The 16,734-nt window shown below is 41.4% G+C and overlaps 1 protein-coding gene and 1 non-coding gene across 2 annotated transcripts; one reads left to right on the top strand and one right to left on the bottom strand.

Annotated features, from left to right (window-relative positions):
• The first annotated feature begins 1,039 nt into the window (after window positions 1-1,039).
• On the top strand, window positions 1,040-16,182 carry LOC133067264 (transmembrane and coiled-coil domain-containing protein 5B-like). Its single transcript, XM_061158417.1, is given in 13 exon segments — window positions 1,040-1,074; window positions 1,752-1,901; window positions 2,220-2,337; window positions 2,624-2,674; window positions 3,256-3,324; window positions 4,599-4,655; window positions 5,145-5,204; window positions 5,776-5,840; window positions 11,491-11,596; window positions 11,742-11,761; window positions 14,351-14,426; window positions 14,691-14,734; window positions 15,984-16,182. Coding segments are annotated over 13 exon segments (1,050 nt in total).
• Window positions 9,104-9,175, bottom strand: TRNAC-ACA (transfer RNA cysteine (anticodon ACA)). Its single transcript has one exon. It is a non-coding gene; the product is annotated as a tRNA-Cys (tRNA).
• Window positions 16,183-16,734: the final 552 nt, after the last annotated feature.

Raw genomic sequence — 16,734 nt, 5'->3', positions numbered from 1 at the left:
TTATTTTCACCCCACCCACCCCTATCTACTATGACATGCTGCCCCACCCGGCTAGAGATGACAGGTCCAGCTGTATGTGGAGAATGTCATCATCAAGGAGATACCTTTTCTGAAACTTGTGACATTCAGTTGGAAATCTCAGTGGGAGCGGAAGGAATCTCTGTTGGGAAGAGAAGGGTGAGCTCAAGGGCATCATCACAAGCTGGGCTTCCTAATGTGTAGAGAGAGTAGAAAGAAAAGGGAAATGCAGGGAGGGCTATGAAAGGAGAAGGTACAAGAAGGAATTAAAAGGGGAATTAAAACTAAAACAAAAAAAGCTTCAAAGAAAGAGAGAAGGAAGAGAAGATGGAATGTGAAAGGAGATTTGGTGTTCTCCTTTTGTTAGATTGGGTTCAGTCCTGAATTTTAATTTTGATGCAGTGGAGCAGATACCATCCCTGAGAACCTGACATTTTCAAAATAACCCCTTTCAGTCATTATATCCTGTTGCTCAGGCTACTTTATCTGTTCCCATTTCAGGATCAACCCAGCCATAATATCTAGAGTTTGTAAAAAAAGTAGGATGGCTATAGACCAACAGAAATCAGCCAACCAATTCTTTTATATCCTCCACTTTTTCTATTATTCTTTTTTCCTAAGTCTCCCTGAAGGTCAGGGTTAGAAATAAACTCTTGGTGTGTTTGCCAATAGACACAAACTTGAGTTCTCCTAGCACTTTACCCACCAATGTGCAGGCAAGAAAGGGGCAAGGTAGCCAAAGTGTAAAAACACTTTTGTGAAAACAAAAAGATTTCTGTACTCCAGTGGGATTCATTGATGAGATTCATTGAAGAGATATGATCTGGCTTACTGAAATCTAGCAAAATATTGCAACTGATCCTGAAATATGAAAAGGGTCTAGGAGGCACAGGTTTAGTCTTGGTTCTGTCTTGTCTAGTCAAACCTTTTCTCTGCTCCTTCCTGGGCTAATGATTGTGTTGAACACTAGAAGCTTTGTCTTCATAACACATGTTTATATTAACAACATAGGAGACCTACAATGGAAGAAGCTGGACAGGACCCGTTGGATGATGTGTAAGTAACAAGAATGAGAAACTAGTATGGGAAGCATCTACTGCAACCCAGTAAGGAAGAAAACCGTGACTGTGCAGGACAGTATCCTCAAGCCGGGAAGCCTTCCTGGGGAGGAAATGCGTTGCTTTCAGTTCTTTGGACTTCATCAGACTAGAAGTGGGGTTTGTAGAGATAGCCAATGTCTCCAAAAGCAAATCAGTCTTACTTGGGGGAAAAGACCCTCATCCTTGCCCCTTACCCAGTCCATGTTCCTACATGACTAGTGCAGAAGGTTTTCAATGTAATAAACTCCTTAGTAGACTATAACAAAGGAAGACTGGAAACATGCCTCTTCCTTGAATTCTTTATGGGTGTGGCATGGAGTCCACATACTCTGTATAAAGTTTTTGTAAACAAGTAAGCTAGAATATAATTATTCAAATGAAAAAAAAAATATTTCTTTTGCTTCATAAAAGATTTGTGTTGTAATGGGTTCCATTTATAATATTTGAAATTAAGATGTGATTTGACTCCAAGGATTTGCTTTATGCAAAACATTATAGAAATCAATTTATTGTGGACAATGATAATGTAAGGCTGGTGAGGCATAGTGACAACAAAAGACAGGGCAATAAATGAGATGACAGCTGCTATGTTTTCCTGTCCTGAGTTTGGTAATGAAGATGATTTTCCTGCAGGCAGGAGGTGATGGAAATACCGAAACTAGAAGTCACAAAGCAGAACCTGGACTCTCTGAACTCAGACCTTGAAAAGGACTTGCAGAGAATGGATGAGGCAAATCAGGTTCTTCTCAAAAAAATTCAAGAGAAAGAAGAAACTATTCAAAGGTCAGGCTTTGTAGTTGGATGGGAAAGGTCTCCTCATCTGAATGCCCCTTGGGATCAAGAGGTGGGTGGGAGGAAACTTTACTTCTTTGTCCATGAATTGAGGCAAGTTGTTTAAATTCTGAACCATAAACAGCGGTGTCCTCAAAAGGTTTTACGTACAGATTTTTCATTACATTTCCACTTTAAGTCATTATTTTATTGCCACTGCATTGGGTGGTCACTTTAGCTCCCTGAGACCTTGGCAGTAGCTTCCCAAGCTGGGACCCTGGCAGCTTCCTTTGGATTGAGCCACCCACCCCGGGGTGACTTATGTTTCAGTCTGGAAAGAGATATCATGCTGTCGGTCAGACAGGCCAGAGAGAGGGAGGAGCTGAACCACCTCATATCTGAGAAGGAAGAAGCCCTAAGGAACCTGGAATTAGAGACAGCAAAGCTGGTAAGGAGGTGTCTAGAAAAGGACAGTGTGATGCATTTTGCTGGCAGTCCACCACTCTCTCTTTCCCAGGGGACCATCATTGCTGGTCACTGCTGTGTCTGTGGAAATCACAGCTCTCTAACAGTGTTTTGGGCATGATGTGCTCAGCATGGGGGCGAGACCTGGGCTCTGTTCCCAGATCCTCTGTGTGGGGCCCTTGTCCCTGGATGGGATTTCAGTGACCCAGTGAGGAAGAGGGTTTGAGAGCAGGGTGCGGTTTGTATCCTTTACCTCTTTCTTTCCCCAGGAAAAAAATAAGGAAATTCTAAGCAGGAGCGTGGTGGAGGTGCAGAAGGAGGTAAGGTGGGCCCTGCATTTTTTTGGGGGGGCGGGGGTGGTCCCAGGATAATAAGCCCATTCTTGAAAGGAGGCTCATTTCTTAATAGTCCCAATAGGGTCCATCATTTTCCTGAACTCCCCAATCAGAAAGACAGAAGGAAGAGGAACTGGCAAAATGTGTGTGCTCCCTCCCAATTCTCCTTCCAAATCTCTTAGAACAAACTGGCTAATTGATACCATCCTTTGTCCTCTGGGAATTACAGCTCTGGGATGGGAAGTTTAAAGGAATGTGAGAGGAGAGAATTGTCCCTCCCTCCCACAACTGCGATGCACCAGTTTCTCTTCCTTCTCTCCCCACCTGCCTTGCCTCCTTTGTGCCGTACTTTTCATGGGCTCTGGGAACAAAAAGGTCTGTTCAGCTGGCGTGGAGTCAGGCAGATTCCAGAGGAAGGAAGAGACACTTTTCTATTAAGCTTCCATCTGGGATCTGAATTAATTAACCACTGTTCTCCTACGTTGAGACCTTCAAGTCTGACACTATCCCACGTTTTCATGTCCGGATGCCTTACTCAGTTTACAATTTGGGGGATGGTATTACAGATTTCAAAGAAATTTAAGAATGTTGGCCTGGATAAAGAAGCCCTAAAGCAGATGTTGGCAGAATTGAAGGTGAGTAGAAAAGCATATCTACCGATTTTCTGGGAGATGTGGTGTCTTTCTAACTTTGGGGAGGAATAGCTTCCAAGACCCACCAGGCTAAGTCTGTCTGTATGCTCACAGAGGTGAGCCAGTGTCCTTTATTCCCTCTGCTTTACCCCCTGACCTGGGCGGCACTCGTAAATTATTTTGCAGCATTCATAACTTTAGTTTTAGTCACACTGGTGGCAGAGATGTCTACAATGCCCCAAAGTGAAGGGAATTGCTCCAGAGACCTCTTCATCCATCAGCCAATAAAACATACGTTCTGAATGCCCTCTAAAAATTTATTATCTAAATGACACACAAATACAGATAGTCAAGGAAGAAGAGAATCCTGACTTCCACAATTGCAGAAGGATAGGTCAACAATTGTAATTGATTTTCTAACCCATTGTTTATAACTTAAGGGAGTTTTTTTTTTTTTTAATTTAATTGAATGTTTTACTAGGTGGCAAACCCAATGAGGGCATGAATTTTTGTCTTTGTGCTTCACACCTATTTCCCCAGTGCCTAGAATAATGCCTGGCACATGGTAGTAGTTAGGTAAATATTTGTTGAATGAAAAAATGAATTGGATGCCCAGTAGAGGGCAGAAATCTTATTAAGATGCTCTCTGCAGCTTTATGTGGCATATATGACCATTTGGCTGAGCCCAGCATGCCAGAGCACTCCTGTTCTGTTTTTCTCTGAAAAAGAGGCGGAAGGTTTCTCTTTTGCTCCATGATTCAGGCTGCATGTGAGTGCACCCAGCCGAGTATAAAAGATGGAGGAACAGGTTGGCACTTTGGTCAGTAGGACTGGAGGAAGAAGGGTGATTAGGTCCAAAGACTGGGCAGTCAGAAAACCAAGGCTTCAACGCTGACTCTGCCACTGTGTGATTTTAAATAAGTCATGCACTCAACCACTCCTTGCTTTTGTCTCCTCCTCACCTGTAAATGGGCCAATAATATTGTCCACTCCAGGTTGTCATGGTCTGTCTTTACTATATGATAGCCATTATCATCATGCCCTGGGCTTCTCTGGTGGTTCAGCGGTAAACAGTCCACCTATAATGTAGGATACAGCTTGCAATGCAGGAGACTTGGGTTCGATCCCTTGATCAGGAAGATCCCCTGGAGAAGGACACAACTTAGAGACTAAACCACCACCACCATTGTCATGCTCGTTGCCTGTCTGGGGGAAGAGGAATGTTACCCATTTGCTTTCACAAAAGAACGCTCTCAACCGTCTGCTGTCTTTAACAGGTGAAACTACAGAAGTCAACAGAATCCTGCGCCAGTCAAGAGGAGGAATTGGTCAAGGTAGAGGTGGAGTCTCCTCCCCTGAGGGTCTGTTCAGGATACAAATGAGAGAGAACCCCAGAGGTTTTAGAAAGAGAACAGCTGGAGGCATGGGAGGGGGAGGAGCAAGAATATCTGGCAAGTGAATTTCTGACTCACCTGCAGGTAAAGGAAAAGAAAGCTTATATTAAAAGTACTGGTCTTGTCATTCCTTAAATACCCCTCTACCTCGAATACTCAGAGACTGTTGTTGAAGCCCATATCTAAGTGCCCTGAAACATCTCCTGATGTCTCATGTAAAAGGCATATGAGAACCTGGGAAAACAACTTTCTTTGCTCAAAATTAGACCCTGCCCATGAATGATGAGATCGCCGGCTTTATGATGTAGTTGCTTTCCCTGGTAAGAAGTTGCTAGGTAACCAGCCAAATAGCCAATGCACCAGTTGGGAGCAGCCCAGGCTTCATTGTGATTTAATCCATGAAATTTGTTGATTCTCTTTTCTTTCTAGATAGAGAGTGACTATCAATCTGTGTATCAGCTTTGTGAGGATCAGGCCCACTACATAAAGGTACATGGCCTCTGGGGACAAGTCATAGTAGAGGCAGAATTGTTCCAGTGCCATGGATCCTTTGGCTTCTCATTTAGGCTAAAATCTGCCACTGGGGGAAATATCCTTTATACAACAGAAGCAAAAACAACAACAAGAACCAGATGTATGTTAAGGATTTATTTATACTGGCACATACAGCATTTTTAAGCAATCAACATACAGTATTTTTATCAATTAGTTTGTCCAGTAACCCTTTGAGGATCATGTTATTATGATCAAGAGGACACAGGTTCAAAGAAGTTTGGTAATGTGCTCTAAAAACATAGATAGTAACTGTGAGAGCTGGGATTTTCCTACAAGCAGGATCCAAAGAGAGAATTCTTTTCCCTTTTTATCCATATGCATCCATCCAGTCACTAATATCCCTAGTTTTTATTAGAATGTCTTCATACTTGTGTGTGTACATTCTTGTGTGCACCATTTGGAAAATTAAGAGTTAGTCTTAAGAGAATCTTTTATCAATGGCATTAAAATGATATATACAGAAATTCTTGATTATGATCAATATTTTTTTTATTTCCATGGGAAGAAATACCAAGAAATTCTGAGACAGATGGAAAAGGAAAAGGAGATGCTGCTTCTCGAAAAAGAAGTGTAAGTTTGGGAAAATGACCTCGTTGGTGGGATGAAGCTATAATCCCCGGTGGTCCTTGAAGGGCAGAGTACTTCTCAGACCAGTTTATATCACTATAAATAGCCCCCATCAAGTTATCCCTGTCAACTTCTGCTCCATGTTCTGTGCTGAAAAATCATCACCATTCAGGCTTCTCTCTTGCCTTTCTCAGCAGTTGGTGTTTAAAAGGTCTCTTTTTTATGTTCTTTTCATGCATCGTCAGTTGAGTATTGTTTTTGAAAAAACTGATTGTGCTGGCCCCTTTCCCAGGACATGGTGAACCCCCACTGGGGGCCCCGGTGATAGCCATTTACATACGTTCTGTATTTGTAGACTTGCATGGTTTAGGACTTGACACACTTTCCCTTGTTTGCTTATACTCTTCAACCGTGTTATGTATTATACTGTATTATGCAATATACAGAGAGTGCACACATCTCAAGTGGTGTGTTAACACGACTCAGATCAGTATATAGAACATTCTGAGTTCTAAGGCTCAAAGGCTCCCTGTGCTCTCTTCTCAGTCATCGTTTCTTGCAAAGGCAACCGTGATTCTAACTTCTATCATTTCCTCTTGGTTTTGTCTGATCTTGAACCTCATGTGAACTCAGGATGGTCTCGCTTGTCTCTGGCTTTCACTGACATTTGTCCACATTGCTGCGTGGCCCTGCGGCTCATCCTTTTCCTAGCTGTATATAGTATTCTGTTGTAGGAATGTGGCACAATTTATCTATTTTACCATTGATGAACATTTTGGTTATTTCCAGTTTGGGGTTATTCAATTAAAGTTGTTATAAACATTTTTGTGCATGTATTTTGGTTAACATATATACTCATTTCTGTCAGTTATATACCAAGGAGTAGAAGTCCTAAGTCATAGAGTATACATATCTGTGGCTTTACCAGACAAATGATTTACCAAAGTAGATTACCAGAATCTCCTCCAATGAGAATCTATACTAGTTCCAGTTATTTCTGTTCCTCATTTTCACTTCATATTTACAGTCTTTTTAATTTTAACCACTCTGGCAAGAGTTTAGTGATATCTAATTTTTACTTTAATAATGCATTTCACTAGTGATTATTAATATATATACCTTAAAATGCTTACTTGAAATTTGGCTATCTGCTTTTATAATAAGTCTTTTACCTTTATTTGGGAGATTATACATCTTTTTCTTATCGGTTTATAGGATTTCCTTATATTTTTTTCATGAGGTCCATTGTCAGATATGGATGGACACACACACTCACACACACATATATATATGTTACAGTCATTTCTATGGCTTTTCTCTTTTACTCTCTTAATGGAATCTTTTGATAAACAATTTCTTAATTTTAAGGAAATCCAATCCATGAAAGTTTTTTCTTTTCTTTTTTTGCTCAGTGCTTTTTCTCAGTAATAAAACTATTCTTTAATGCCTTCCCAAAGAATTTTCTGTTTGTTTTTCCTTTTACATTCAAATGAATGTAAACATTCATATGAAATTTGTCTTTTGTTTTTGTTTTTTTTTGTGGTGTGAGGTAGAGATCAAGATACATTTTTTTCCATGTGTGGATAGCCAGTTGGCCCAGCATCATTTATTTAAAAGAGCATGCATTTTCAGTACTGTCTTGTTTTATAAGTAAGGTGACATATTAATATATGTGTGAGTCTGTTTCTGGATATTTTATTCTGTACCATTAGTTTGTGCCTCTATCCTGTGCCAATACTACACAAGGATAGAGGCATAGACTACAAGCATAGACTACTGGAATTCTTAAAGAGATGGGAATACCAGACCACCTTACCTGCCTCCTGACAAATCTGTGTGAAGGTCAAGAAGCAACAATTAGAAGTGGACATGGATGTAAATCCATGGCTGATTCATATCAATGTATGACAAAACCCACTGGAAAAAAATAATAATAATAATAAAAAAAAAATAAAAAAAAAATAAAAAAGAAGTGGACATGGAACAATATACTGGTTCCAAATTGGAAAAGGAGTACTTCAAAGTTGTATATTGTTACCCTGCTTATTTAACTTGTATGCAGAGTACATCATGTGAAATGCCAGGCTGGATGAAGCACAAGCTGGAATCAAGATTGTCAGGAGAAATATCAATAACTTCAGATATGCAGATGACACCACCCTTATGGTAGAAAGCAAAGAATAACTAAAAAGCCTATTGATGAAAATGAAAGAGGAGAGTGAAAAATCTGGTTTAAAACTCCACATTCGGAAAACAAAGATCATGGCATCCAGTTTCATCACTTCATGGCAAATGGATGGGGAAACAATGGAAACAGTGACAGACTTTATTTTCTTGGGCTCTAAAATCACTGCAGATGGTGACTACAGCCATGAAATTCAAAGATGCTTGCTTCTTGGAAGAAAAGTTATGACCAACCTAGACAGCATATTATAAAGCAGAAACTTTGCCGACAAAGGTCCGAATAATAAAAGCTATGGTTTTTCAGTAGTCATGTATGGATGTGAGAGTTGGATCATAAAAATTGGACCAGAAATTGATGCTTTTGAACTGTGGTGTTGGAGAAGACTCTTGAGAGTCCCTTGGACTGCAAGGAGATCCAATCAGTCCATCCTAAAGGAGATCAGTCCTGAATATTCATTGGAAGGACTGATACTGAAGCTAAGACTCCAATACTCTGGCCACCTGATGCGAAGAACTAACTCATTTGAAAAGACCTGATGCTGGGAAAGATTGAAGGCAGGAGGAGAAGGGGACGACAGAGGATGAGATGGTTGGGTAGCATCACTGACTCAATGGATGAGAGTTTGAGCAAGCTCCGGGAGTTGGTGATGGAGAGGGAAGCCTGGTGTGCTGCAGTCCATGGGATCGCAAAGAATCGGATATGACTGAGCAACTGAACTGACTGACTGACAGGGATTACAATTACAATTTAGTTTTATAATTAATTTGACTTAGCATATCTTAAGTTCTGCAACTTTTTGCTGTTCTTCAAGGCTATTCAAGACTATTTTAGCTATTCTTGGCTCTTCGAATTTCCATATAAATTTTAAAATTGGTTTCTAAATTTCTACCAAAAAAATATTGCTGAAATTTTGGTTGTAATTATATGGAATCTATAGATAAATTGAAAGTGAAAGTGAAGTCACTCAGTCGTGTCCGACTCTTTGCGACTCCATGGACTGTAGCCTACTAGGATCCTCAGTCCATGGGATTTTCCAGGCAAGAATACTGGAGTGGGTTGCCATTTCCTTCTCCAGGGGATCTTCCCAACCCAGGGATCGAACCTGGGTCTCCCGCATTGTAGGCAGACGCTTTACCATCTGAGCTACCAGGGAAGCCCCATAGATAAATTTGGAGATTAACAATATCTAAACAACATTGAGTTTTCCAAGTCATGAACATTTTTATCCCTACATGTTATTTAGATCTTATTTAATTTTTCATAAACATGTTTTGTAGTTTTCTGTAGTGTTTTGTGCATCTTTTATCAGATTTATTCCTAGATTTGATATTTGATATTTTTGATGCTATTGTAAATAAGATAATTGTTAATTTGATTTTCTAATTCATTACTAACAGTATACAGAAATACAATTCATTTATAGATTGAACAATGTTCGGGTTAGGGGCCCAAGTCCTCTTCACAGTTGAAAATTCATGTACTGCTATCCCTCAAAAGCAAAGGAATTGATAAATGACTCACCCAAGGACAGATTGCTGGGAGAAATATCAACAACCTCAGATATGCAGATGATACCAGTCTAATGGCAGAAAGTGAAGAGGAACTAAAGAACCTCTTGACGAGGGTGAAAGAAGAGAGTGAAAAAGCTGGCTTAAAACTCAACATTCAAAAAACGAAGATCATGGCATCCAGTCCCATCACCTCATAGTGGCGGGCAAATAGATGGGAGAAAAGTATAAACAGATTCTGTTTTCTTGGGCTCCCAAATCACAGCAGATGGTGACTTCAGCCATGAAATTAAAAGATACTTGCTCCTGAGAAGAAAAGCTATGACAAACCTAGATAGCAAATTAAAAAGCAGAGACATCAATTTGCCAACAAAAGTTTGTATAGTCAAAGCTATGGTTTTTCTAGTAGTTGTTGTATATGTATGTGAGAGCTGGACCATAAAGAAGTCTGATCGCCGAAGAATTGATGCTTTCAATCTGTATGGTGCTGGAGAGGACACTTGAGAGTTCATTGGACTGCAAGAAGATCAAACCAGACAATCCTAGAGAAAATCAATCCTTAATATTCACTGAAAGAACTGATGCTGAAGCTGAAGCTCTATTACTTCACAACAGCCACCTGTTGTGAAGAGCCAACTCATTGGAAGAGACCCCCTTATGCTGGGAAAGCTCATGGGCAGGATGAGAAGAAGGTGGCAGAGGGTGAACTGGTTGGATGGCATCATCGATTCAGTGGACATGAATTTGAGCAAACTTCAGGAGATATCGAAGGAAAGGGAAGACTGGCACACAGCAGTTCATGGGGCTGCAAAGAGTCAGACATGATGGTGAGACGGAACAGCATCCATGAAGGGCAGGAAGCTGAAACAGTTCAGATAGACTCAGGACTGAAACCCTTCCTTGGATTTTCCCTCTCATAGTCTTAAACTCCAGTCTCTGTCTCCATGCATGTTGTTGTTTAGTTGTTAAGTCATGCCCGACTCTTTGCAACCCCATGGACTACAGCATGCCAGGCTCCTCTGTCCTCCACTAAATCCCAGAGTTTGCTCAAATTCATGTCCACTGAGTCAGTGATGCTCTCTTATCATCTCATCCTCTATCACCCCTTCTCCGTTTGCCTTTAATCTTTCCCAGCATCAGGGTCTGAGTGTAACAGGTCTCAAATTCAAACTTCTACTTCCCAGAACAGCACGACTACTCCAATCTTTGCTCAGCTCTTGAGGCTTCTGCTTTCTGGGCTTTCTTGGAATCTTGAGCTACTCATATAGAGTTTAAGAGCCGGCTATCACCTTAAGGGAAGTTCATGCAGATATTTGAACTCATTTCTCTATGGTTCCTTCTTTCCTTGGGTTTTCCCCCTTAGGGAATTAAACTCCAATCTCTGTCTCCTCAGCCAATTGATGCTGCCACTTGCTGCTTGGACTCTATTCACTGTATCATGAATTGACAAGTGTCCTTGGGGGAAGGCCTTGGATGAATGAGGGGGTTATCGTAGTATGCTTTACTTTGCTAAGGATATGTATCCCCTCATCTTCTGACTGCATTCTTTAATTCATTCAAATGGATGTTTTATGTACTTTGTCCAGTTTTTATAGTTGATTGTAGAGATGGCCTAGCCTGATACAAACTATTCCATCAAGGCCAGATCCTGAAATCTGGGCTGCTTCTCCCCTTTCTTCTGTATTTGATGATTACAAAAAGATTCCCATGAAAAGCCTAAAAGTTTTTACTGGAACTGACCCTCTTGCAGGAAACAGTTCTAAACTCTGAGCAACAAAATAAAACGAATGAACAATCAGAAGGCCCTGGAGAGTGAATAACACCAAGCAAATTCTGGAAGGGGTGTTGACAATTGGAAGAAGGGAAAGGCAAGAGGCGATTTTCTCATTCGATCATTTTTGGTCTGAGGGCCATCACCAGATGGTCAATACCAAAACCAGACTGATTATATTCTTTGCAGCTGAAGATGGAGAAGCTCTATACAGTCAGCAAAAACAAGACTGGGAGCTGACTGTGGCTCAGATCATTAACTCCTTATTGCCAAATTCAGACTTAAATTGAAGAAAGTAGAGAAAACCACAAATGGCAACCCACTCCAATGTTCTTGCCTGGAGAATCCCAGGGACGGGGGAGCCTGGTGGGCTGCCGTCTATGGGATCACACAGAGTCAGACATGACTGAAGTGACTTAGCAGCAGCAGCAGCAGCAGAGAAAACTACTAGACCATTCAGGTATGACCTAAATCAAATTCCTTACGATTATACAGTGGAAGTGACAAATAGATTCAAGGGACAGACAGAGTGCCTGAAGAACTATGGATGGAGGTTCGTGATATTGTACAGGAGGCAGGGATCAAGACCATCCCCAAGAAAAACAAATGCAAAAAGGCAAAATGGTTGTCTGAGGAGGCCTTATAATTAGCTGAGAAAAGAAAAGAAGCTAAAGGTGAAGGAGAAAAGGAAAGATATAACCATTTGAATGCAGAGTTCCAAAGAATAGCAAGGAGAGATAAGTAAGCCTTCCTCAGTGATCAGTGCAAAGAAACAGGAAAACAATAGAATGGGAATGACTAGAGATCTCTTCAAGAAAATTAGAGATACCAAGGGAATATTTCATGCAAAGATGGGCACAATAAAGGACAGAGATGGTATGGACCTAACAGAAGCAGAAGATATTAAGAAGAGGTGGAAAGAATACACAGAAACCACACAAAAAAGATCTTCATTATCCAGATAATCATGATGGTGTGATCACTCACCTAGAGTCAGACATCCTGGAATGTGAAGTCATGGGCCTTAGGAAGCATCACTATGAACAAAGTTAGTGGAGGTGATGGAATTCCAGTTGAGCTATTTCAAATCTTAAAAGATGATGCTGTGAAAGTGCTGCACTCAATATGTCAGCAAATTTGGAAAACTCAGCAGTGGCCACAGGACTAGAAGGTCAGTTTTCATTCCAATCTCAAAGAAAGGCAACGCCAAAGACTGCTCAAACTACAGCATAATTGCATTCATCTTACAGGCTAGTAAAGTAATGCTCAAAATTCCCCAAGCCAGGCTTCAACAGTATGTGAACCCTGAACTTTCAGATGTTCAAACTGGATTTAGAAAAGGCAGAGGAACCAGAGATAATATTGCTAACATCCACTGGATCATCAAAAAAGCAAGAGAGTTCCAGAAAAACATCTACTTTTGCTTTATTGACTATGCCAAAGCCTTTGACTGTGTGGATCACAACAAACTGTGGAAAATTCTTAAAGAGATGGGAATACCAGACCACCTGACCTGCCTTCTGAGAAATCTGTATACAGGTCAAGAAGCAATAGTTAGAACTGGACATAGAGAAGTAATAGTTAGAACAACAGACTGGTTCCAAATCAGGAAAGGAGTACGTCAAGGCTGTATACTGTCACCCTACTTACTTAACTTATATGCAGAGTACAAATGCCAGGCTGGATGAAGCACAAGCTGGAATCAAGATTGCTGGGAGAAATATCAGTAATTAACCTCAGATATGCAGATGACACCACCCTTATGGCAGAGAGCGAAGAAGAAATTAAAGAGCCTCCTGATGAAAGTGAAAGGGGAGAGTGAAAAAGTTGACTTAAAACAACATTCAGAAAACTAAGATCATGCCATCTGGTCCCATTACTTCATGGCAAATAGATGGGGAAACAATGGAAACAGTGACAGACTAATTTTGGAGGGGGGCTCCAAAATCACTGCAGATGGTGACTGCAGCCATGAAATTAAAAGACACTTGCTCCTTGGAAGAAAAGTTATGACCAACCTAGACAACATATTAAAAAGCAGAGACATTACTTTACCAAAAAAGGTCTGTCTAGTCAAAGCTATGGTTTTTCCAATAGTCATGTATGGATGTGAGAGTTGAACTATAAAGAAAACTGAGTGCCAAAGAATTGATGCTTTGGAACTGTGGTGTTGGAGAAGACCCTTGAGAGTCCCTTGGACTGCAAGGAGATCCAATCAGTCAATCCTAAAGGAAATCAGTCCTGGGTGTTCAATGGAAGGAATGATGCTGAGACTGAGACTCCAATATTTTGGCCACCTGATGCAAAGAACTGACTCATTAGAAAAGACCCTGATGCTGGGAAAGATTGAAGGCAGGAGGAGAAGGGGATGACAGAGGATGAGATGATTTGATGGCATCACCAATGTGATAGACATGAATTTGAGTAGGCTCCAGGAGTTGGTGATGGAGAGGGAAGCCTGGTTTGCTGCCGTCCATGGGGTCACCAAGAGTCGGACACGACTGAGCGGCTGAACTGAACTGAACTGAGTCTGAGGGCAAGCTAAACTTGACGTGAAGGTCAATTTAAAAGTCTTGAGGGAACTGTACAGTCTTTCTGGGATAGAAAATAGAGGACAGAGCCCAGCGTAGTCAAACTGCTGGATTAAAAAACAAACAGAGAGCTAGAGATGGAGAGTCTCAAGTTTTACCTAAACTCTGACCAAATCACAAGCTGACCTCCAAAACCATGTACTCCCAGGGCATTCTGTGGCCAGCTGAGAATATCAGTCTAGAACTGAAGTTTGAACTGCCAACAGGAGACAGACTTCTTGCAGTGTGAATCCAGTATCAGGGTTGTGTCATGGTTACTCTTCATTGGTTGTCTTTTCTCTTGATTTTTTCCTGTTTCTTTGCACATTGACCAGTTACGCATTTTGAATATTGAGCTTTGTGAATGTTATCAAGAATCTAGGAAATAAATCACATATGTTGCATGACTTAGAAAGGCATCTTTCATAGGTCCCACAGATTATGTTACTTAATTCTTGGATCTGCTCTTTGTTACCCAGATGCAAAGCCCAGAACAACTCCGCCCAAGTAGTGAAACGGGGGTCAACTCTGGTGGAGACCATCCAAAGCAATATGGTAAGTTTTCCTTGTCCCAAATTGGAGTTTTCCTCTGTTGTTTCCTACCCTGGCTTCCCCCTTCCTGCCCCTTGGCCCCCTTCCCTTCTTTGAAATAACCTTAGAGGTAGGAAATTAACAAGGCTCAGTACCTTGCTTCACACCACAGCAGCTAGGAAGTGGCAGAGCCAGTGACTCCTGGGTCAAGCTCTTAGCCACCCTCCTACACTGCCTCTCTATGAGCACATGGACAGGCACACCTGTGGCTTTTATTGCTTCCCACAGGAGAAGACCATCATTAAGAAACAGAAGAGAATCTTTTGGTACCGGTAAGTGGTAGAATCCTGTGTTTTCCTAGTCTAGGTCACGTTCACTCTGTAGCAGTAAGTGACTTGATAAGAGTGTGTAGAATAAGGATAAACACATCCACCAACCAGAAAATATCAGGCCGCCCCAGATTTCTGCCATCTCTCCCTTTCTTCTTTTCTGAAAACCAGAGTTATGTAGGACTTGGTGGCTGGAAAAAATGGCTGTTTTGGAGACGTTTAAGATGAAGCTTGCATTTTAATTTCATTTTCCACTCTTAAGACTCATAGTAGGGCTCCTTTCTATTTTTCAGATCCTGAACCTGATAATCTGCTCTCCTCTTTACTGGAAAGAGAGTTCAAGGTGCATTAATTTTCTTAGTTCTTTTACTGCAGGCTGTAAAATTTTAGAGAAAAAAAATCACTTGAACTCTGTGCCTTTTCTTTTTAAATTTTTGAAACAAGGAGACTAAGATGCTCCATGTGGCACTTTAATGAAAAGCTTCAATTTGTGATGTTTTAGTGTAGTTAAAGATGGAAAGCCTTGGGCCAGTTTTCAGGGTGGAATTTTCTTGGGTGCACACAAGAAAACACATGCACACAACCTATTATTGTTTCAGTTTCTTTTTCTTCCTTCCTTTCTTTTTTGGCCACACCATGTGACCTGTAGGATCTTAATTCCCTGACCCAGGATTGAAACGGCACACTCAGCAGTGAAAGCCCACATGGAGCTCTAACCACTGGACTACCAGGGAATTCCCGAGTTGGTTTCCTTTGGCACTTGATGTTTAGCAAAAAAAAAAAAAAAAAATGCAACCCAATCATTTTCTGTCGATGTTAATGTCAGAGATGGCCCAGACACATTTCACATTCTAAAAGTTCTTACTACAGTAGAGTGAGGAGGACCACTGATGATGAGACTCTCAGGAGTGCAGGTCTGGATCTCTTCTGACAACCCCCACAAAGGCCTGCATATAAAGTACCTGGAAGGTACTTCAGCATCCTTCTGCATCTCCAGCTCTTCTGTGTGGACATCCATTCTGTTGGAGGGCTTAAAAGTCAGGAGGGCTGTATTCCAGTCCTTACCACCACATCAGTCTTTTTCTATTATCACCTACCCCCTGCCCTCACCCTTTATGTCTGCATGCCCCACTTCCCCATCAGGATGGCCCAAAGAAAGTGATTTACAGTCATTTATGAAGGTGAGGTTCACCTCCTGCTGCTGCTTCCTGGGCTGTCTTCCCCCGTGCTAACGATGAATGTCTCTCTGCAGGCATTTCAGGTATTTTATCTTCATGGTCATCATCTTCTTTAGGCTGCTGGGTTACGTGCTTTTCTACCTGCAGTACATAAACCCAGACCTCCTTGTGGATGCCCTGCCGGTGGTCATGAGCAGAGACACCTTGAAGAGGCTGAGGGATGTCTTACTTCCCTTCCTCACTCTAGAGGTGGAAGAAGTTCTACCACATTAGTCTGGACTGACCTGGGGGCTTCACACTGCACCCAAGTGGAGAGGAGGGCATGGCTGTGGCCCCCAAGTGGGGAATGGGCCAGGAAAGAAGTAGGAGCTCTGACTCAGAGCTTCTGCTTTGACATCTGACCTCTTCATTTCATTCTCTTCCCACGCTTTTTCTCCAGAGTGTCTCTCTTTCAAATAAAACATATGTTTGATCAGAGTTCACTGTGTGGGTCTGAGAATTTGATCCATGGGTCCTTTAGGGAAGATAACCATACATTATCTTCCCTAAAGTTCTCTTATTTTATATTATTCTATGTCTTATTAGGAGTAGGATAGCCTGAAAAGCTGACCTTTTACATGTACACAAATGGTTTCTCATTCTCAATTGATAAAAAAATTACCCTAAAATTCAAGTGCTATAATAAAATCAAATCGTAATTCAAATGCCTTCCCTCCCATAATGCCTCCTCTGATCCTTCCAAATGCTGCTGCCACCTTCTCCGGGCTTCCCTTACTGGCCTGACCACTTCTGCCTTGCAGTATCCTTACTGTCTTGAAGGTGGGG

Source organism: Dama dama, chromosome 12 (genome assembly GCF_033118175.1).
Source record: "Dama dama isolate Ldn47 chromosome 12, ASM3311817v1, whole genome shotgun sequence".
In the NCBI taxonomy this organism is placed as follows: domain Eukaryota; kingdom Metazoa; phylum Chordata; class Mammalia; order Artiodactyla; family Cervidae; genus Dama; species Dama dama.
This window is presented reverse-complemented; position numbering and strand designations above follow the sequence as displayed.